This window comes from Prosopis cineraria, unplaced genomic scaffold, assembly GCF_029017545.1.
Source record: "Prosopis cineraria cultivar Desert tree isolate PC_DT_omini unplaced genomic scaffold, ASM2901754v1 PC8, whole genome shotgun sequence".
In the NCBI taxonomy this organism is placed as follows: Eukaryota; Viridiplantae; Streptophyta; class Magnoliopsida; order Fabales; family Fabaceae; genus Prosopis; species Prosopis cineraria.
Window position 1 is genome coordinate 25,722,755 of NW_026555339.1, and position 23,369 is coordinate 25,746,123.

General features: G+C 30.0%; 1 protein-coding gene and 1 non-coding gene across 2 annotated transcripts; both read left to right on the top strand.

Annotated features, from left to right (window-relative positions):
• Positions 1-123: 123 nt before the first annotated feature.
• On the top strand, positions 124-22,552 carry LOC129317509 (putative disease resistance protein At1g63350). The gene is made up of 7 exons (XM_054961824.1): positions 124-262; positions 424-540; positions 639-741; positions 19,979-20,128; positions 20,218-21,553; positions 21,726-22,178; positions 22,262-22,552. The coding sequence occupies exons 1-7, from the start codon at positions 124-126 to the stop codon at positions 22,550-22,552; spliced, it is 2,589 nt and encodes an 862-aa protein (XP_054817799.1).
• LOC129319103 (small nucleolar RNA R71) lies at positions 14,492-14,598 on the top strand. The gene has a single exon (XR_008595415.1). It is a non-coding gene; the product is annotated as a small nucleolar RNA R71 (small nucleolar RNA).
• Positions 22,553-23,369: the final 817 nt, after the last annotated feature.

The window sequence follows — 23,369 nt, forward strand, 5'->3', positions numbered from 1 at the left end:
GGTGATGAGCACCGAAATCCATATTACTAGTTAGTGAAAAGTGATGAAAGAAGGTAAACGTAGGTGTTTAACGAGTCCCATTGTGCCCGATCCTTGCGTGGTAGCTTGGATGATCTTTTATAGATGGAGTTTCTTTCAATAGCCACGTCCAAGAGGAAGAGAATTGCTGAGAGCTCAGATTTTGGTCCTTTTGTCAAGTGGCTTAAGCATGATGATGTTCTTGAGCCTTCTTTAATTCCCGGTTCAGCCTCGTTGCCAAGTGGTGACCTGAGCACGAGGAGCTCATCACCCAAATGCACCATTTAAGTAAAGGGAAAAAATAATAATAATTTTGGCCATCCATTATATTGTAACCCTAGCAGTTCATTTACTTATTATTATTTTGAACTTATAACATGATGGCTTCTCGCTAAACCTTTACAGTCTTCATGTTCCCTTCTCCGCTTCTCTCAAAACCAATTCGGTGTTCGCTTAGCCACCATGAGTTTCTCAATATTTGGCTCGTCTCTCTTTCTCTGTTATCTACGGAGAGGCTTGGAGGTATTGGATTTGGTTGAACAAATTTGGTTAGACAATGCTTGGAGGTATCGAATTTGGTTGGACATCCAGTATTATTCCATGAGCCTCACTGGCGGCAGCCATACTTGGACGTTGCACGGAGGCATTGGATCCGGTATCACATGATATTTTAAGTTTCTTCCTCATCTTCCCCTCTACAATCTACATTCAAGGAATGGATCGGTACGTAGTGGGAGAAGATATTATAAGTTGTTAACTTAGTGTGTCTAAAATTAAGTTCAAATTACAAAATTGAAAGAGTTAGAGTTCTTGTAAGTGGGGCGTTTTTGTTTTCTAAAAATATGAAGGAAGAGGAACATATTTTTTTTGTCTGGATCTTTCAATTAGATGACATTGATTTTTTTTCCCCCTCACATTTTCTATAATTTATTGCCAAACTAGACAGCACCACCCATTTCTCCTTAACATTCAAAGTAGACTTCAACCACCCACTTTCATATACATATAGTACATAATAATTCACTCCATGCTTCTTCAACTTATCCACTTCAACATAATAAAACATTCACTTCTTGAAGTTGGTTAAAACGTGTGACCTATCTTTTATCAAGTTCCCAAGGTGTTTAATACCATTTTGCAATAAATGCCAAGTGCACAAACAATGTCTTATATTTGGAACGGTTCGGTACGTAGCATATCTTGATCTTGGATAGTGAACACAATTTGTGGTTTGTTTTCCACGTGAGAATCCGAGAAAGTTCCAATAGCCACTTGAAAAAACTCAATGGTCTCATTGTGCAAAAGTGTTGTGCTTCGAAAATGACTACACTTCCTCCAAAAAAGAGAGCAAGGGGTAGATAATTCTTGTTTGTACTACATGTAGTGTCTAATGATACAACCTCAACAAAATGTACATAGTCTATTAGCACATGAGAAATTGTCCAAAACATATTGCTGATTTGTTATTCGTTGTCCAATTAGTATTTGTGATAAAACGCAAGATGTTTGGTAACTTGTTTTTGAAAATATTCAAGTAGACACTTCCACCTTTCCAAACCTCATACATCTTTGCCTTTTGTACATTAAGTAGTTATTTGCATCTATCATAATATAAGCAAGATTTTCTTAACCACCTACATATGTACTCAATAAGTCAAAAGCATCCTTTGGTTCAAGCGTAGATTCTTTTGCAAGATCCACATTGCAAGCTAGAGCTTTTAATAAATTTCTTTGTAGTGATAAAAAGTACATTGTCTCTAGTGTAAGAAGGGGGTGATTATGTCCTTCATTAAACTTAGTAATTTTGAACATTTGATCAACACGAAATATAATCATTCTTACCACTATAAAAAATATAACTTTTGGCGGTAACTTGTAGCGACGATTAAAAAAGTCGCCACCGAAAGTTTACTTTTGCAGGCAATAATTAAATGTCACTACCAAAAGTCAGTGGACTTTTGGTGGCGACTTTAATTTATTACTACTAAAAGTTTACTTTTGATTGCGATATTTGTTGCCCCCAAAAGTATTTTTATAAAAAATAATTTATATAATCCACTTTTGGTGGGAACATTTGTGGCCACCAAAAGTATTTTTATAAAAAATAATTTAAAAATTAAAAATAATTTATATAATCTTCTTTTGATGGTGACATTTGTAAAATTATAATTTAAATTTTTTTAAAAAAATTTATGAATTTAAATTTGAAATTAAATAAAATTATTCAAATATATATATATGAAATTAAATTTCTTATTTTATGTGTAGAATTAGAAATAAATTATATATAGGATCATGAAACAAAAAAAATAATAGTCAAATGTGCTAAGTTTAATTATTAAATTATTTCTAATTTTATACTATTCATAATCATTTTTTAGACATATACAGCTCATATTTTTTTAAGAATTATGTTATTAAGCTATTATTTTAATATGATAAATTAAAATGTTGATGGGCTATTGCTTTCAATTATAATTAGATTAAGTTATATATAAATTATTACTCACAATCAAATACATAAATGGCATTGAGATGTTAAAGTTGTACAAATGTCATGAGATGCAAATGATATTGTAGACTACTTAACATATTGCACACTTGATTATTAGCTTGCCATATAGTGTTTATTTCTTCTACTGAGCTCTAATGGCTTTTGGACAAGGATTCCATGTAATTTCTCCTAGTATATTTAGGTTTCCATTGCTATAAAAAAGAAGTTACTAATAACATTTTTATAACTAATTATTACTGAGAATAATATGAATAACTATTCAAATCCACCTTGCTATGAGGTTGAGGATGATTAGATGTTAACTAGATTGATCACATATGAGATTCTTATAACTATCATATATTGTAAAAGTTATTAGTATTCATTTTTAAAATTATTCAAAATGACTATTAAAAAAATTTATGTGGTTAAAATTAATTTGTTATTAAAATAATTTTTTAAGTATTGAAAAATTATCAATAAAATAGATTTTTAATAAAAGAGGGGGAAACATTTAGCTATTTTAAGAGAAGATAAAAATTTAATCATTTAGTTTGTCAATTTTTGAGAAAAATATGGAGATGAAAAAAGTAAAAGATATTTAACATAAAACAATATAATACATATTTATAAATAAATTATATGCTTAATAATTTTCATTTAAAAAATAAAATATAATTTAAAAATTGATTACAATGTATATAAGAATATTATTTAATATTTAAAAATTGTTTATTTTAAGTTTATTTTCCTAACAAAAATAATATTTACTAGTGAAGAACAATATTTTATTAAAATTATAATTTAAATTTTCATATAAATCATTGTGTCATATTAATAATTGAAAATAAAATAAAATATATGTATATCTTTTTAATAATATATTATTTGATATATGTGTATGCAGTTTATAATATATATTTAATTTTACATATAATAATTGTAAATGTAGTTTAGTTTAACTAGCAAAGAAAGGAAGCTTAAGATTTGGAGGTAGGAGAGTTTAAGGGTTCAAACTTTGATTTTTTCATATTTTGCAACAAATATGTGACGTGACGTGTGGTGGTGACATGGTGCATGAGGTGGTTTGAGAAGGCATACACGTGGCAAGTGACATGGCGTGAGATAATGGCGTAGCAAATGAGGTGGCTTGAGGAGGCACACACATGATAGGTGACATGGCATGAAATGGTGGCATGGCACATAAGGTGGCTTGAGAAAGTGCACACGTGGCATGAGATGGCTAGGTGATATGGTATCATCTGTTGAACATGGCCTGTGACATGACACAAGATGGCAAGTGACATTGTATCATTTGTCACATATGACAGGTGACGTAGTATCATTTGATACACATGTGGTAGAGTGATGCAGCATAAAATAAATTATTATTTTTTAAAAAAAGTTTTGGTGGTGACAATATTTGTCGCTGCCAAAAACTATTAGCAACGACCTTTTAGTTGAGAAAAGTCATCTTTAAAAACTTTTAGTAATGACTTTTGAACTTTTTCCTGCAACAAAAAAAGTTTGTTTTTATGCTGTGTGCCTTACACTTGGTTCTTGTCTCAGGCTGATATTTAGAGGAGCTTGTTTGTCTTTTATCTTTTTTTTTTTGGAACACCTTCTTTACAACATACATATCTATATGTAATGAGAGAACCATCTTTTCTACTCTTTGCTCTATCATCTATACTTTCTAACTCCAAATCCAAATTTGTTCCCGTATTCATTCCAAAAGTTCCATGTTAGGTGAGAAAATTGTGCTTTCAAGCTTGAGGAAGATATATAGAGTTTCAAAATTTGTCAAATTTTATTAGTGTATCTCAAGGGATGTGGATTCAGGTGCAACTGAGTGATATCAGCATACAGAACCACCCCAAATCTCTTGATTTAAGTTTGGGATTGGCTCTTCAACATATGGGAACAATGTCGATAAGAATGGACGTTATATAACATGTTGATTAGAGTCTTCACAATGAGACCAAATAATATGTAGATTAGAATTATATGTCATTCTACTAGCTGCAATTGTATATATAAATTAAATAGGGAATTTGTAAGTTTCAAAAAGATGCAAGGACACGAAGAAAAAAACAACATATACCTGATGACTGTACACAGCTAGATTTTCTTTCAATTTGGGAGTACGATTAATGAAAATATTGAATATGTGTGTGAATTCATTCCATGTTACTTTAATTTTTTTTTTGACAGATATTCTTTTTTAAAATTTCCATTCATAATCATATCAAAATATTGACAAGTAAAGAGCTATTGTGCGCACGGTCATTCACAAAATATTTGGATAAAAAATTACTTTATATTAAACTAAACTAATTATATATTGATTTTTTATACCAATTATAAATTGAATTTTGTTTGCCATGTAATTAACCACACATTGATATAAACACATCTGGACATTTGTATAAAATTTTCTCGAGATTCTTGAATTTCTATTTCCAATATATTTAATTTTTTTCATTTTTTAAATCCAGCAAGTATAAATAAAACCTTTTAGTATGGAGTTTGATTGATGTGAATAAATTTGTTCTTTTTTGTTAAATGAAGTTGCAGCTCTTACAGGTTTCTACAAAAAATTCAAATTTTCAAACTGCAACAAATGTAGAAAAACAATTATCTGTAAGTAAAGAATTAGGGATGATCTCGACCTCAAGAGCAGGAAGATTGTCTTTGAAGGATTCGAGGAGCCTCATGCCTATATGGGAGGGTCCCACTTTGATCAGCTTCCAAAATCTGTTGTGGCTACAGTTGAATGGATGCAAGCAATTGAAGTGTATCTTCCCCAACACTGTCATCAGCAGAAGCCTACCATGTTTGGAGTTTTTATTCATAAAAGAATGTGAAGAGTTGGAGGAAATAATGTCATCAGAGCCTCTCTTTCCAAATGCTTCCTCTTCTTCCTTCTGCTTCCCACAACTTCAATATCTTAGAGTCAAGAGATGCAGAAAGTTGAAATGCCTCTTCCCCTCTCCACCCTCTACTCAACAGTTTCCACGATTGAAAATTCTGAGAACACAATAGTGCTGTCAAGTAGAGCAACTTTTTAAGTGTGAAGAAAAAATCATGAGGAAGGGCTCAACAACAACGTACTTCCAATGCTTGAAATTAAGCATTGCCCCATCTTCTCCAAAACCACACTCACTACTCTTCAGACGTCCATAAGCAGGTGTATATGCATATTTGACTTGAAATCATTTTTTTCTTGGTATTTTCTATTTTCTACCCTCATGTGATATCTTTCTTTTACGCAGCTTAAAAATTTTGGCATCATGGCATAGCGTATTAATTTATTTGTTTATTTTGAATTTTGAATTTATTTACACACCATCTCTTCCGTCATTTATTTTTTCTTTTCGAAAAGATGTAGCTCATATATGAGTTTTGGAACTACGGTATGAAACATTGTTAACACCCGCTGCATATATATTTCCATCCAACTCTCATTCTTTATTCTGGTCATAAATGCTTATGAATGAAAATTGATTCTTAGAATGTAATTTTTATCGTAGACAGCGGTTACGGAGATAAAGTGAAGAGCCAGCCCCAGATGATGAGGATCGTTATTCTTGCTGTGTGTACACGTGAGAATTACAATGCACCATGCGATCGGATAAAATTTGGATGGTATATTTTCATTTATATCCTTGTTATTTAAATACTTGTTTGCTCAATTTAATTTGTTGTCTTCATAGATAAATTTTGCTCAACTTAATTTGTTGTGTCCATGGATAAATAATACTTTATAAAGTTTAAATTAACACTTGTTGCCTACAGTGGCAGAGCCACATTTGTTATATGCCCCCCTCAAATGAGAAAAATTAGTTACATAGGAATGGGGTATAAGTATTTATATTTTGCACTCCTTTTTTTATAGTTTGCATTTTAAACCATTTCATATTATTTTTTAAATCAGATTCAAAATTATTTTTTTTAACTCAAAAGCCCAATAAATTTTAGCCCACAATTTCAATATACCCAAACAGTAATATTATTTTATAAAAAATTAACATTATTAAACCTATAAGAAAATAAGAAAAAAAAATTGATCTCACCCACGTCGTTTGAAATCTCAAAACAAATTTGTAAAAAAATTAGTTGAAACTAGAAAACACATTGTTTATCTATTAGTTTACCTTTTCATGAAATTAGCAATGGTGTTGTCTATTGCCACAACAATAGTTGAAAGAATCTTTTTTGTCATAAAATTTGTAAAAATTCGGTTGCACAATTGAATGGAGAATCAGTGAATGAATGATTATCTCATGGCTTATATTAAAAAAGATATATTTGAGAGCATTGACAATGAGCTGATTGTTTAAATGATTCCAGAACATGAAACCATGTAGAAAAAATTTATAAGATATGTAATTATTAAATTTTTGTTATTTTTTAAATTATAAATATGTAAATGATTTCGCTCCTCCTGACCTAGGATCCTGGCTCTGCCACTAGTTGCCTACATCACCAGCTTATATTCTGAAGAGGACGCTTTGCCTCTGGTGTTGAAAAATGGTAGCATCTGGCTGTTTTTCAATAACAAACGTAAACAGACCAAGAATAACAAGAAGAAAAAAAAAAAACAAAGAGATCACTGAACATAGATTATGGTGTGATACCAGATGTTTTTGGATTATGTTTTCCCCATGTTACTCAAATTCTAAGCCAATGGATCATCCACATGTGCCATGGAGTACTGTGTCGTAACTGAGTCCGAACTTTAACATAAAGCGAAGATACATGAGTTAGAGTCTAAGTACGTAGGCTAGAGCCTAAGTCTTAGGGGACATCAATTTCTCTCATCAGACTAATGCATGTGAGACTAATTTGAATAAGGACGGGAATTTCAAATTCTATCTTTTTATAGAAGATCTAGTTCATGATCTCACGACTAGAGTGCTTAACTTTGATGCATAAATTAAAGTGTATCTTCCTTTGCATTGTCATCAAAAGCCTACCATGTTTGTGGCATCTCATAAACTTGTGAAGAAGCATGACCAACGCAATTTAAAGAAGCTTCAGATATTTGATTATGCAAAGGGAATCAAATTCTTTACATTGAATAAGAATGCAACTTTCATCTTCATTTTACGTTTCTCTGCTTTTCATTTGCACTCTATCAATCTAAGTTTGCAATATGTAGTGTTTTATCGCTGTGTTTTTTTTTTTTTAATATTTTTGTTGTGTCTGATATTTATGTTACTTCAAAGCCAGACAATATATTTTTACTAACTTTTAGCAACTTGACAGACTTTTAATGATGACAAAAAAAGTCACCGTCAAATGCCTATTTTTAATGGCAATAATGTTTAGCTACTAAAAGTCATCTTCAAAAGTACATTTTTAATAATGACTTTTAAATGTCACCATCAAGTCACCATCAAGCCACTAAAAATACTTTTTATTGCTGTTAAAAGTATTTTCATAAAAAAGTAATTTATAATTACTTTTAGCAGTGACAATTTGTGACTACCAAAAGTATTTTTATTAAAAAATTAAAAATAATTTATGTAATTATTTTTAGCAGCACTGTCATTGCAAAAATTATTTTCATAAAAAGATAATTAAAAACTTAAAAATATTTTTAGAAAAATTAATTTAAATAATTATTTTTAGAAGCAAAATTTGTTGCCACTAAAGGTATTTATATATAGAATGAGAAATAAATTATATATAAGATCAATAATGATTACTTTTAAAAATATGATCTTGTTAAGGTAGTATTTTAATAATAATCTTATTTTAATAATTACATTTAAAAATTTCTTATGGATTATTTTTTTAATAATGATCTTATTAAGCTAGTATACATAATCAAGCTAAGTTATCTATAAATTATAAATGAATTATTTTTCATAATTTTTTATGAATTATTTCAAAAAAATTTATTTAAATTATAATTAGGCTAAGTTCTAAATAAATACTACTTACTTACACACATATACATAGATAGTATTAGAATGTTAAAGTTGTATAGACGTTATAAGATGCAAATGACATTCCAGACTATTTAATACATTACGCACTTGATGCTTAGTTTGGTATACACATGGTGTCTACTTCATCTGTTGAGCTCTACTTTTCACTACCACAAAATTATTTAAATAGGACGCTTCATATTTGACAGTTATTTAAAATAAGCAACAGATAAAATAGGTAGAGAATACTTAATGGCTTTTAACCATCAAATAAAGTTAGCTATAGTATATGTTGTCAAGTATTAACAAAAATAAGTATCAAGTATGGAGATATTTTATAGTAGTGTTTCCTCTTCTGGTTCTTGTTCTTCAAATTACTCAAATTGTTTAATTTGTTAATATTAAATTTGTTGGGATTATTATTGGATGAGAATTGTAAACTTATTATTGGTTCTTATTCTTCAAATTACTCAAATTTTTAATTTGTTAATGTTAAATTTGTTTAATTTTTGGGATTATTATTGGATGAGAATTGTAAACTTACTATTGGTTATTGTTCTTCAAATTACGCAAATTGCTTAATTTGTTAATGTTAAATTTGTTTAATTTATATTAACATTTGAATTATGGTGAAATTATATATAAACTTATTAAATTTTATTTATTTTAAATTGTAAAATTATTGAAAAGTATTCCTTATTATCTTGAAATTGACTCTATTAAAGAGACTTTATTGAAAGTCCAAACTAATTTAGATACAATCAAGATAAGATTCTTTCAATTTTGATTATGAAATATCCACTTAGATTTTTTTTTTGTTTAGCATCTACTTTAACTTTATCATATATCCACCCATTTCTTATCTCAAAAATAAAAAAGAATAATTATTTAAAATGACTATTAACAAAATTTATATGACTAAAATAAATTTTTTATTAAAATATTTTTTAAGATAATTGAAAAATTGTAGATAAAATTTATTTGTAATAAAAGAAGGGGATGCATTTAACTTGGAAGAAGATATCTAATAATTTATTTATTAATTTTTGAAAAAATATGGAAAAAAAAGTAAAAGATATTCAATGTAAACTAATCTAATATATACTTATAAATAAATTATATACTTAATTATTTTCATTTAAAAATTGGTCAAAATGTTTATAAGAAAATTATTTAATATTTACAAATTATTTTATTTTAAGTTCATTTTGCTAACAAAAATAATATTTTATTAAAAAAATATAATATATATGCACTCATATAAATTATTTTATCATATTAATAAATGAAAATGAACTATAATATATATATATATATATATATGTATATGTATATATTTATAATAATATATTATTTGATATGAGTATATAGTTAAATAATATATATTTAATTTTGTATATAATAACTATAAGTGTATCTCATTTAATTGGCAAAAAAGGAGGCTTGAGGCTGGGAAAGTGGAGGTTAAGTGCTCAAATCTTGATTTGGGCATATTTCACAATGAATATGTCACATGGCACGCGACGTGACATGGCAAAAATTGTAAGGTAATGTGACATATGGTGTCAGTTGACGTGATTTGATGAGGCACTAACATGGCATGACATACACTTTCATTTTTTTTTTTAATTGACATTTGGCAGCTACTTTTCATCACCACCAAAAATCACCGCTAAAGATTTTTTGTCATCAAAAGCCTAGTCGTTAATAGTTTTTGGCGGTGACAAATATAGTCGCTGCCAAAAGTCCTTTTTTTTTTTGTAGTGTTTGTTGAAACACATGCTGCATATTTTAATTTCCCCTCTTGATTCGTTATTTTGTATTCACTCATTTTTTGTAAATTGAATTTGAAATACAGATAATGATGGAGAGTGAAGAGCCATCCAATGATGATGAGCGATGAAGAAGATAAGCAAAATGATGAACGCAATTTGAAGAAGATTAGTAATGGACAAGATTATTGACAGGCAATTTGCTTATGAGACTTTATTTGCTTTTCCATTTACAAGCAATTTGTTTCTCAACTATAATACGTATACCGCCACTCTTTCTCTCTCTTACACACACACACAATTCTGAGTTAAACACTTTATTTTGCTTACTTGGCTGTGCAAATGGATGAATCCTCTGGGGCTCTCTGTGCTTGTCAAAGTAGAAGGACTTGATCAGCGTCTGGAAACACATATGCCCAGACTTTCGTAATTTGCTTTGTCCAAGAACAAAAAAAGACACTAAAAATTTCAGTTATAATATTTTGAGAAGCATATTTAGATGTTTTCCCCTTCACATCATTTCATTCCTCTTACTTTTTTTACCTTCATAAAACAGTGAATGATTGTACTCTGTTTTGCATGAAAAGAATTGATAATCCATTTTAGAAGTCACTTTACATGAAAAGATGGATTATTAATTATTTTTTTAATTTTATCATTTCATAATTTTTATAAGTAGAGCACATAGCTTGGGATTTTAATCAGGTTTGCAGATTTTCTAGCCAACAGTCCAGCCAGCTCCTGAGTTCGTGGTGTGAGCCAGACGTTTATGGTGCTTGCAAATACTCTCAAATGTGATTGCCTAATGATTGCTTGTTTGGATAAGCCTAAATAATCAATTATGTCAGCCCAAGACCATGGTTTTGACAAAAAAGAAAATGCAAACACCCTGTTATTTTCTCACAAACACCAAAATCATAAGGTGTTTGGATATATTTTTACAAAAATATGATTTTAACTTATTTTCAATTTTAACGTGATCTTTCTAGAATATTTAGTCTCCATGTATATATTTATGTCCTTGTGACAATAGCTTCCCACGTTTCCTTCCTTTATATTATATATATATATATATATATATATAAAATATATTTCTCTTTTCTTTGGTTTTTTTTCTCTACAAAATATAAAAATAAAAAGATATCAGTACATTTTGTATTAAAATCCCTTTCTATCTTATAATTAAGTGATGAGAGGAAAATATATAAATATTAATTAAATAGATATGAAATCTTAATAAATATAATCAAATTCAAACCAAAATCTCACCTATTTAATTGTAAAATATACACTTATCAAATTCCTCCACACTTAGCTTGTTACTTGTTCTCAAGCAAATACCTTTGTGTTTAGCCTCATTCCTAATATAAGTATATCAATTGTAGGACCTTTACTTAAAGCACTAGTAAAACTTAACTGTATAACCAACCTTTCAAGCTTCAATACGAGAGAGAAAGCCAATAATTCTACTAGTACCAACACAATGAGTGAATTTAGTTCTGCTTGAACACTTATTTGTAAAATGAATTTGGTTATACCCTTAGGTCTTACCTGTTTCTTTTTTTGAGTTAGTATAATGGGGTCACCATTCTTAGCTATTCATGAATTGCCTTTCTTCCTTAGATAATCCTTAGGTCCTTTTGATGCGAACCTTTATATTAGTGATATAAGGACTCGGTTACTCAGACTTAGGAAATTTTATTGGCACACTCTTGATACTTACTAAGCTGTTTAACGCGAAGTCCGACATTGGTGATGAAAGTCCCCAGTTATTAGGCCCAGTAGGCATCAGCGGAGTGGGTACTTAGCATTTTTTTTCTTTTTTTCTTTTTTAGGATCATTTTCCTTTTTAACTACTTTGTAAGGTGTTAGCTTTCCAAGCATAAACATAAATAAATAGGATAGATAATTCATGCAATAAGTATATTTTTAATAAACTCCTATGGGGTATTGACAGCCTTAAGTTCTTTCTCAAACATATAGTTACCCTTAGTAGCTATATAGCTAAATAAAATAGTACAAAAGAGCAAAAAGTTCAAAATTTTTAGAAATAAGGCCAATTACAGCATGTAAGTTGCTAAGGAAATTATAACAGTATAAGCAATAAGAACTTATCATTTTATACCCTCCCCCACAATTAAATTTCACATTGTCCTCAATGTTTGCAAAAAAAAAAAAAGAAGATGATAAAGCAACTGAAACTCCCCTGGTTTAATTTGCTTTGAAGTGACTTTGATAACCTTTAAGAAGCTCCCTTTTAAGCATTGTAATCCTGCAATTCATCTTAGAGGGGGTCTTAGTGATCAAATAAAATTTTATGGGGATAATAGATGGTAAAAATAATAAAAAAATTAAAATAACAAAGAAAAGGAAATAAAAACAAAATTGGGTTGCCTCTCAACAAGCACTACATTTAATGTCTATAGCTAGACATTGCTGCAAAATTAAGAGATGTCTTCTAAGTATGGTATGAGTCCTTGTCCTCCTAGATCAGAAGACACCTTCCTATCCCAATTAACATTCATCCTTCCCTTAGAGAGGGTTTTTGTTAATGAATAAGGGACTTTCCAATTTGACTCCAATTTATGAGTGCAAGAACTTTTGTGAGGACTAGTAGGCAGATCATTAGAATGCCTTTGTAGCTCCCTCCCTTCTCCATTGCTAATTTTCTCCTCTTTATTTTCTAAAGAATGTAAGGGAGGTCCTTTGGATATTTCTCCTCTTCTTGTATCGTCTGTATGTTGCATAAAGATTTCTCAAAAATAATGAGGCTAGTAGCTTTAGTAAATTTAAATATCTCTTTTTCCTCACTTACTTTGAATATTAATTCTCCCTTAGGCACATTAATTAAGGCACCTCTAGTGGCTAAAAATGGTCTTCCTAATATGAGTAACCAATTATCTTAATGTCTAAAATAATAAAATCTATAGGAATATAAAGTTTACCAACTTTCACTATGACATCCTCAACTACACCATATGGATATTTGAGTGATCTATCTATGAGTTGAAGAGTTACATTGATTGGCTTGACATTTGTTATACCAAGTTTCTTGCATAAAAAATAAGGCATTAAGTTAACACTCACACCTAAATTGCATAAACAATTTTCAATAACATTAGAACCAATACCACAAGGAGTAGTGAAACTCCCTAGATCTTTTAATTTGGGTGGTAACTTTTTTTGTAGAATTATACTATACTTCTCTGTAAGTGTAACCGTGGCATATTCTTCTAACCTTTTCTTGTTTGAAACTAACTCCTTGATGTATTTGGCATAAGCAGGCATCTTTGTCAATGTCTCTATAAAGGGAATATTGATTTGAATTTTCTTAAACACCTCAAGGAATTTTTGAAAGCCTACATCTTGATATTTTTTTTAAGGCACTTAGGGTATGGAATGGGGGATATATAAGGTTTGGCTTCATAGGGAGAATGCCCACTTTTACCTCCACCGTCGACCTTTTGGGATTCCATACCATTATGTAAGGTGATTGCCATAACTTGCTCTTATGGATTTACTTCAGTATTGCTTGAAAGTTTATTTTGACTCTTTTCAGTAATTAAGTTAGCCAAATTTCTTATTTGGTTCTCCATATTCATCAAAGAATTACCCATTTGAGATTCCATATTCTTCATAGAAGCTTGAGTTGAAGTAACTGTTTGTTTTAGTTAGTCAATTTCTTGATCAATGCTCTTCATGCTATTTGAGCCATGGTAAGTAGCCATTTGAGCCAAAGCTTCTCCAACTTTGTTGTACAATCCTCAATTGTGTTTCTTTGTTGTTTGAAGCCTAGCTGTGCTTGAGGCCCCTGAGCAGAGGAATTCTTCCAAGAGAAATTTGGATGATTTTTCCACCCTAGATTGTATGTGTTAGAGTAAGGGTCGTTCCTAGGATTAATTCAATCAATACCAGTTCCTATATAATTGGCCTCCTCCACATAATCACTACCATAACCTATATGAAAAGAATTATTAGTAGAAAAAGAAAGGGAATTAACAGAATTAAAATTTTTCAATAATAAATTTAAATTCTTTGTTAAATCCCATAGTTCATGTGAGATATTTGATGTAGAAACTTCATTAGCCATTGCCCTCCTTCCTCAAACTTCCTTCTGCCTTGAATTTGCTACTAGAATTTTATAAATCTCCTCCCTTACTTCAGCTATCATATTGCTTGGATCACCTCTAGCTGCATTACTAACATTTGATTGGCTTTCAACATTCAACCCATCATAAAAAAAAAAATCCATCAAGAGTATGTGTGGAAGTTGGTGATGGGGACATTGGCTTATGAGGAGATTATAATGTTCCCAGGCCTCATGGAATAATTCACTATTTTGCTGTGTGAAGAAGTAAATCTTGTCCATTAATTTCGAAGTCTTCTAAGGAAAATAATATTTCAATATAAATTGCTCATACATCTTCATCCAAGAGCTTATGAAAGCTTATGGTAATCATAAAAGCCATTGACGAGCTTCTCCTTTTAAACAATAAGGAAAGCAACACAGCTTTAAATCATCATCCGATAGATTATTTAGTGGTAGTGTATCAATTACCGCATAAAATTCTCATATAAAATCCAAAGTATCTTCAGTTCGGTGTTTATTGAAATTAGGTAGCGTGTTTAAGGAAATATTCTTAAATTCATAATTACATGCTCTAGTACTCAGTTGGATGCATGATGGATTAGATGTGATGAATGGGCGTTGAATATCTCTCAATGTAATGGATGACTCTAGAATAGTTTCATCAGCCATCTTTCTTCTTCTTTTAGATCTATTTTTTTTTGCAAAATTGTTCAATTTCTAGATTAATAAGAATCAAATTCAAGTCACCTAAACTTCTCAATTGCATAAAAAAATCATAAAAAAGGAAAAAAGGAAAATATTTTAAAATTAAAATGAACTAAAAATTAAATAGTTAGTAAATTCGTGACTTCCCCGACAGTTGTGCCAAAAACTTGATCGATCTCGCAAGTGTACGAGATCATAGTAATAAATTATTTAGAGTATTCCAGGTGTCGAACCCATAGGAAAGTTGTGCTTTTACTAATTTAAATAATTAATAGTTTAAGAAAAATAGATACAATGGATAATTTGATGAAAATAAAAAGAATAAAAATAAATCAAGAAAATAATGATGATAAAAACACAATCACTTGAAACGTTGGGGTCTAGGATTCACCCTATAGTTTGCTAGTTTCTACCTTTTGAGTTAACTTTAATCAATCATAGTGACAGTTATTCCTAAAGTATGCTAATATTCTCCCAAATTATTAGTCCCTTTTTAATTAGCATTGAATTCTTTCCCACGATACTCAAGCAACTAATTAAACCATGAAGCTATAGTTTAAATCACCACAAATTTCTAGAACTATCCCTAGCCTAGTTATTTATGTCTATTTCTCTAGATCTTGATTCTCTCTTCACCTCCCAATCTATCAAGATTACCCATAGATTTGATTAAATGGTGGCTAGTTATTAAATAAATATAAAGAATAAGAGAAATAAATATAATTGGAAAAGTAAAAATATTCATAAATATAAATGTAAAAAGTCAAAACAAAGGAAATAGAAAACTAGCTCCCCAATTGAGCTATATCTTTATCCCAACTAGGTAATTTAAAAACACATAATAAAATCAAATAACGCCATTCTAAAATTCCAATTATGAAAAATGATTACAAAGAAAATTAAGGAGTAGAAAAGAAATAATTATGATTTGTAGAACTCCTCAACAATCTTGCTTTCAACCTTCAAAATGCTTCTACGAGCTTCAAATATCTTATAGAGAATTCTTAAGGTACTCAGATAAGTGATTGGATGACTTTCCTCTTGATAAAAGGGAGTATTCATAGTTAAAATGAAGGTTTCTTCTTTTGTTCCTTGATGATGTGGGACTCTAATATATATATATATATATATATGTGTGTGTATAATATTTTATCTTTTGCTATGCCTTTTTCCTTCTTTTGAAAATCGTCTCCTATATGTCATCTTCCTAGAATATTTAGTCTCCACGTATATATTTATGTCCTTGTGACAATGGCTTCCCACGTTTCCTTCCTTTATATATATATATATATATATATATATATATATTTCTCTTTTCTTCTTTTTCTTCTATATGGTTTTTTTTTCTTCGCAAAATATAAAAATAAAAAGATATGAGTACATTTTGTATTAAAATCTCTTTCTATCTTATAATTAAGTGATGAGAGGAAAATATATAAATATTAATTAAATAGATATGAAATCTTAATAAATATAATCAAATTCAAACCAAAATCTGCTCCTATTTAATTATAAAATATGCACTTATCAGTTACATCAATCAAATAATTTACAACAACTTCGTCAGTAACTTACAATTAACACTTCAACTTTTTATAATTGTAACTTTAAATATCTAATAATTAAATTGATCATGTGTTACGAGTTTAATACTAATTAATTGTTTATAACTATCTCATTAGTAATTTATAATTTTCGCTTTAATAGTTTAAAACTATAACTTTACATATTTAATAGTTAAAACGATCATGCTTTATTAACAAAATTTAACATATATTTACAATTACCTCTCAGTAATTTACAATTACCATTTCAATATTTTACAACTCTAGCTTTACATATTTAATAGTTAAATTGATCATGCGCTACTAAGAAAGTTTAATACTAATTGTACACAATTATTTCATTGGTAATTTATAACTTTTAATTCAACCTTTTAGAATTATAACTTTACATATTCAATAGTTAAACTAATTATGCATTATAAGTTTAACACTAATTTTATACAACTATCACATTAGTAATTTAAAATTATCAATTCAATATTTTGCAAATGTAACTTTACATATCTAATAGTTAAATTAATCATATATTTCTAACAAGTTTAACATGAAGTATTTACAATTACCTCATCAATAATTTACAACTATTATTACAACATTTTATAACTGCAACATCACATATTTCATAGTTAAACTGATCATGTGTTTTTAGTAATTATAGAATCACTCAAATCAACTTTGTTTTATGTAGCTTTTTCGCCATAATTGAACTCAGTCATTCTTGTTCTTTTTTTTTTAACAAAAGAAATTTGCATCTAGCAGAGAAAAAATTCAAACCTTTTTGCAAACTGTCAAATCTCATTTCCATTACCTTGTACCTAGCAATCAAAAAGCAATCTGAAAATTGAATAATGAAAACTAAAGCTTAAATTAATGAAAACTAAGATTGAATAATGAAATCTTACTAGTTGATTTAGATATGGTTTTTGGCGTGCAAAGCAAGTATAAGAATAAGGACAAGCGGATTTGTGATGATGAAGGAGTTTCTTGTTTAAATAAGGTAGAGAGAGTGTCGATCACAAACAATTCTATCGGCTTCAATTGGTGGGGAAAAAACAAGGCAAAGAGAGCATCCTGCCATGAAAAACATGGCAAATTGATCATGAATGTGAATGAAGCGATCATGAAAGAATAGAGCATGAATAAGGTATAATTGAGGGAGAGAGGTATCTTTGTCATTGTAACCTATTCCCTCTATTTTTATATATAAGATGTTTTTAATCGAACCCGCATACCAATAAAGGTTTATTATTTAATTAATCTCACATAAAAACACAATAATTTTCTAGTTTTATCCCTAATAATATCATAATTAATATCATGATAGTGGTAGGGAAAACATACAATTAATAATCTATTTCATTTTTCAATACAAGTGTAACTTTTAGAAAATATCTTATATATAGGAATGGAGGGAGTAATAATTAGTAAGCACAGTGTTGTCTTTACACTCTAATTTTAAATTACACTCAAGTTTCAAGGGACTTGGTTGTGATTTTTAAATTTTACAGAACTTATTTATAAAAAAGTTTACTCCACAAGACCTATATGTAATTTTTTCCATATAATATAATCAATTGTATTTAAAAATTAATCATATTAATTGATTTTTTTCATAATCTTTTTTTTTATGGATATCCAAACAGGGTCAAACCATTAAAAAATATAAAACATTTTTTTGAGGTTAGATTTTAAAAATATAAAATATTTCTAGCTTTTAATGTGTAATTAATGAGTTTTTTTTAAAAGACCCTTGATGAATAAACCAATAATCGCCTTTTTTGTGTAAAACCAATAAACCATTTACTTTTAAGTGAGACACACTATAAATAAGGGCAAACATAAAAAAAATTAATATAAAGACAATTAACTAATTATGTTATTGGGTGTGGTTCGATTAAAATGTCTTATATTTTTAAAAGGATGGAGGGAATATAGTGGGCACATATACATACATACATGCATATATATATATAGAGAGAGAGAGAGGACCGGGGCGTAATGACAAGTTTTACCCGATAGGTCTTTTAATCCCACCGTTTAGGCACCCAAATCTGTCGATTTGGGTGTGCCAGCCAGCGAGAAGCTAATTTCAGAATGTTTTCGCGGTTCCGCAGAATGAATCGTCGTTTATCGCCACGTGACCGTTCAAATGATAGTATTGATGATTTAACCGTTGCTTTTATTGATTTAAGTCTGGTTTAGAATCCAGTGGTGGTGCTTCATTAGATTCTTTAACTATCTCAATTTGCCCTTTACGTATTAATTTACGTTTAAAGTGACATATTCTTCGGATCTACAGTACGTACGCAACTTCTCATGGAACGTGCAAGGCACACTACTGTGTGAATGGAAAGATATAATAATGCTTAGAGTAAATTACCGTTCACGTCTTTGAAAGATGTATGTTCTAACAGTTTTGTATTAATATTTAACTTCTATTTTTTTTAAAGAAATAAAAATATAAAAGAACATCACATCTTTTCTGGCGGTCAATTAATTCGGTTAATTGACCCTTTGTTCATATTGATAGGGGCTTTAATAATTTTTGGATGTAAATAATAAGTATTTTCTTAAAGAATAAATTAAAATATGGACATGCATATATCTTTTTGGGATAGTTTTCTCCGGTTTGAATTAGTAATGCAAAATTGTTTGAAGTGCACTACAAAATGAGCCTTATCATTTCTAGCTGATTTGACTAGCTAGCTACTCAATCTCAAGAAATTATCTACATCGTCATTAGTTTGAGTGGAAGTGTGCTGACAGTTGAATCTATAAGAGCCGAAGATCACCACCTAAAGAGGAAGTCAATTAACGAGGTGTGTAATTGCTCTTTTGAATATGAAAAGACTAATCTTCTCCTTTCTTTTTTTCTTTCATTTTATTATTTATTTTTTTAGGCTTTGGGCTCATTGTTCTATTTGATGCACATGATCATATGTCAATTTCGAGGAACTGAGCGTATTCACCTTTTGTGTTGATTAATCCGCTAGAAAAGAACAATGATGTAATGAACTTATTTCTCTAATACTAGAATTTAGAAGGAAGTATTAGATCGACATTGCAATAACTGTACTCGATCTCTAGAGAGCTAATCAGGGCCACAATGTAACAAAAAATTAACCCATTTTAGTTTTCATATAACAAAAAAGAATGCCCATGCTTTTCATTTTGATCTGGTGATATTGTCGTGAATGATATGCTGCAAGATTCTTATATTCCACATCACGAACCTTGAAATTAATCAATTGGTGATTATGAATGTCTCCTTTTAGGTTGCTATTAATATTAATGGCAGAGGTCGGAGTGTCAGTAGCATCAAAACTTGCTGAATATTTGGTCCATCCAACTTCACAATAGTTGCAATATTTGTTTTGTGTCGGCAAAATCACCAGAAATGTTAAGATTAGAAAGGAGGAGCTCATACTCAAGCAAGGGAGGGTCCAAGAACTTGTTCAAGAGGCCATCAATAGGACTGAGAGGATTGATGATGAGGTTGACAAGTGGAAGAATGATATGAAGAGCTGGAGAATTTGGAGGAAGAGGTAAAGGCCACCAATAGCTTCCTTCGAAGGTGGTGTCCCACTTGGAGGAGATATTGTCTCAACAAAAAGTTGGCTAAGACAACCCGTAGGATGATAGAGCTAAATACAAAGAGTGATCATTTTAATTCATTGTCTCATCCTGTTACTATTCCAGATATAGAATATCACTCTTCTCAAAACTTTAAGTTCTTCAACTCTACACAAAGGGCTTTTGATCAATTGTGGGAGGCACTGAAAGATGATGGCAACTCCATAATTGGGCTATGGGGCATGGGAGATTCAAGGAAAACTGCCTTGGTGACAGAAGTAGGAAAGAAAGCCAAAGAATCAAAGCTCTTTGATCGAGTTGTTAAAACTATAATTTCTCAAAACCTTGATATAAGAAAAGTTCAAGGTGAAATTGTTGACATGTTCGGACTTAAATTGGAGGAAGAATCTAAAATTGGAAGGGAAAGAAGAATAACACTAAGATTACAAAATGAAGAATGGATTTTGATAATATTAGATGATGTATGGGCTAAGTTGAATCTTAAGGACATAGGGATTCCCTTTGGGGGAAATCATCAACGAAGATGCAAAATTGTCCTAACCACACACTGCCTAGATGTATGCACTTTGATGGATTGCCAAAAGCATATCCATCTTCATTTGTTAAATGAAAATAAAGCTTGGACTTTGTTTCAAACTCATGCTAATGCTAATGATGCTACTAAAGAGTTTGTGGCTCGAGAAGTTGTTAAGGAATATTGTAAGGGACTAGCCATTGCAATTGTAGCTTTGGGAACTTGCTTGAAAGGAAAAGGAGTTGATGAGATAAAAGTAGTGTTGTATAGATTGAGGAATGCCAAACAAAACAATGTGGATAAAGGAGTGAGGGGTGCTTTTGCCTATCTTGAATTAAGCTATGTTTATTTAGGAACAACGGAAGCTAAGCTATTGTTGTTAATGTGTGCTATGTTTCCTGAAGATCATAAAATTGTCATTGACGATCTTTTCAGAAATGGAGTGGGGCTAGGCCTACGCAGAGATGTAGACTCATTTGAAATAGCAAGGAGCTATGTTAGAGCAGCTATAAATAATCTTATTGAGTTCTCATTGCTGATGCATTTTTCAAAGATCAATGTGATCAAACAAGATTACGTGACAATGCATGACATGTTTTGCGATGTAATTTTATGGATTGCATCTAAAGAGGATCATACTATTATGGTAAATTGCAAACAAGAATTGAATGAATTGGTTGATGATAAAGGAGTAAAAGATCGCTATGCAGTAGCTTCAAGGTATAACATCAATGAATTAGCTCATTTTGCTTCTCAATTGGATGCTCCTAAGCTCAAGATTCTTTTGTTAGATTCAACAAAAGCCTTCAATTTACCGTGTAATAGAATAAAGGCTCTAATTTATTGGTTGCATCATTTGAAGGTATAAAAGGACTCAGGGTTTTAGCTATAATTAATAAATATTAATCTTTCATGGAAAAGCCTCGATCAATCCAAAATTGTCTCATCTTCAAACTCTAAGGTTGCAAAACTGGGATTTAGGAGACATCTCTTTTATGGTAAGCCTTAAAAGACTTGAAATTCTTGAATTGCAGGGTAGTAAATTTGAAAAAGTACCAAATGGAATTGAAAAATTAAACAAGGTGAAGTTGTTAGATTTATCAAGATGTACAACATATGAGTGTTGTTATAAAGCAATTGAAAAGTGTTCACAGCTTGAAGAGTTGTACGTTTATCCACACTTCCACCATCTAAGAAACACAAATTGCTATGAATACCTTCTACGTACATTTGCTATGAAAAAATTGAGAAGGTACGAGCTACAAATAGGGGATTGGGGCAAAGACATTGAATTTTGGAATGAAGGCACAAGATCTTTATGCTTGATTCAGTTAAATATCTCTATGTCAGGTGTAATAATCAAAGATCTTACACGAAGGGCAACTGCAATTCAATTTTATGAGCTTCAAGGAGGTTGCAAAAGTTTCATTCCTAATATGCTTCAAGCTATGAGAAGCATGAATGAGTTAATTCTATCTTCAACATTGGTCAGAGATAGAATGCATTGTGGATGAAACTACTGTTCATGAAGATGTAATTGTCCCAAGATTGAATGAGTTGGAGCTTACAGATATGGATAATCCAAAACAACTATGTCCTAGCCTCTCCTCTTAGCTTGTTCCAAAAGCTAGAAAGACTATGTATATCTGATTGCCCTCATTTGCTTCACATGTTCCCTAATGATTGCAACTTAGGCAATCTTAAATTTCGCAAAATTTCTGGATGTCCTTTGTTGACATCACTCTTCCTTGTCTCTATTGCTTGCACTCTTTTGAAATTGCAGAGGCTATTCATAAGTGATGCTCCTCATATGAAAATTTTATTTGGTGAAAACAGTGAGGAACAACCTGATCATGATTGAATTGAGACTCAAATAGTGCTTCCTCTCTTAGAATATATCAATCTAGAAAATCTTCCAAATGTTGCCGATATTTGCTCTGAAAAGTATTATCACACCCCGAAAATAGGACATGTTCGGCATAGAATATAGGGATAATACTCATATCCCAAAAGTTTTTACTCAAAAAAACTCTAATTTATAAACCATGAAGACAATTTATAATAAGTTAAATCATCTTCAATATAACCTATGTGAACAAAAGATTTAATATTTTTGTAAAAATTTCAATAGGATCTCTCCTTAAAATAGAATCTCCAAAACAAATTTACAAATATTTTACAAAAAAATAGTAGTAGCAAGGAACTCTCTTCCAATCAACAAATATAAATAATAAGGATGAGGACCCTAACTATAGCTTATGTGGAGCATCTGACATAAGAAATTTACTTTAAAGAAATTTGATTACAGCTTTGCATCTCAACTGAATATTATAGCCCCTCAAGGATTAGCAGAAGGCACAACATCAGCTAACATATCTGAGACCAAAATAATAATTTTCAGTGAATAACGTCCCAACAATAAATAATAGAACATGAATAAAAATGAAAATTTTAAAATAATTGTGTGAGTCAAAGAGACAATAGCTTTCATAAAAATTTAATAAACTTTAAAATAGAATAGCTTTATAAAATTGTAAAATTAAGTCTTAAATCATTAAACTATCATGGAAAATGTTAATAGGACTTGATTCCAAGAAGCACATAAATAAAATAAATATTTATAAAAAAATTACCGAATAACATCAATGGAATCATCAAATAGTTGGATTCATAATTAT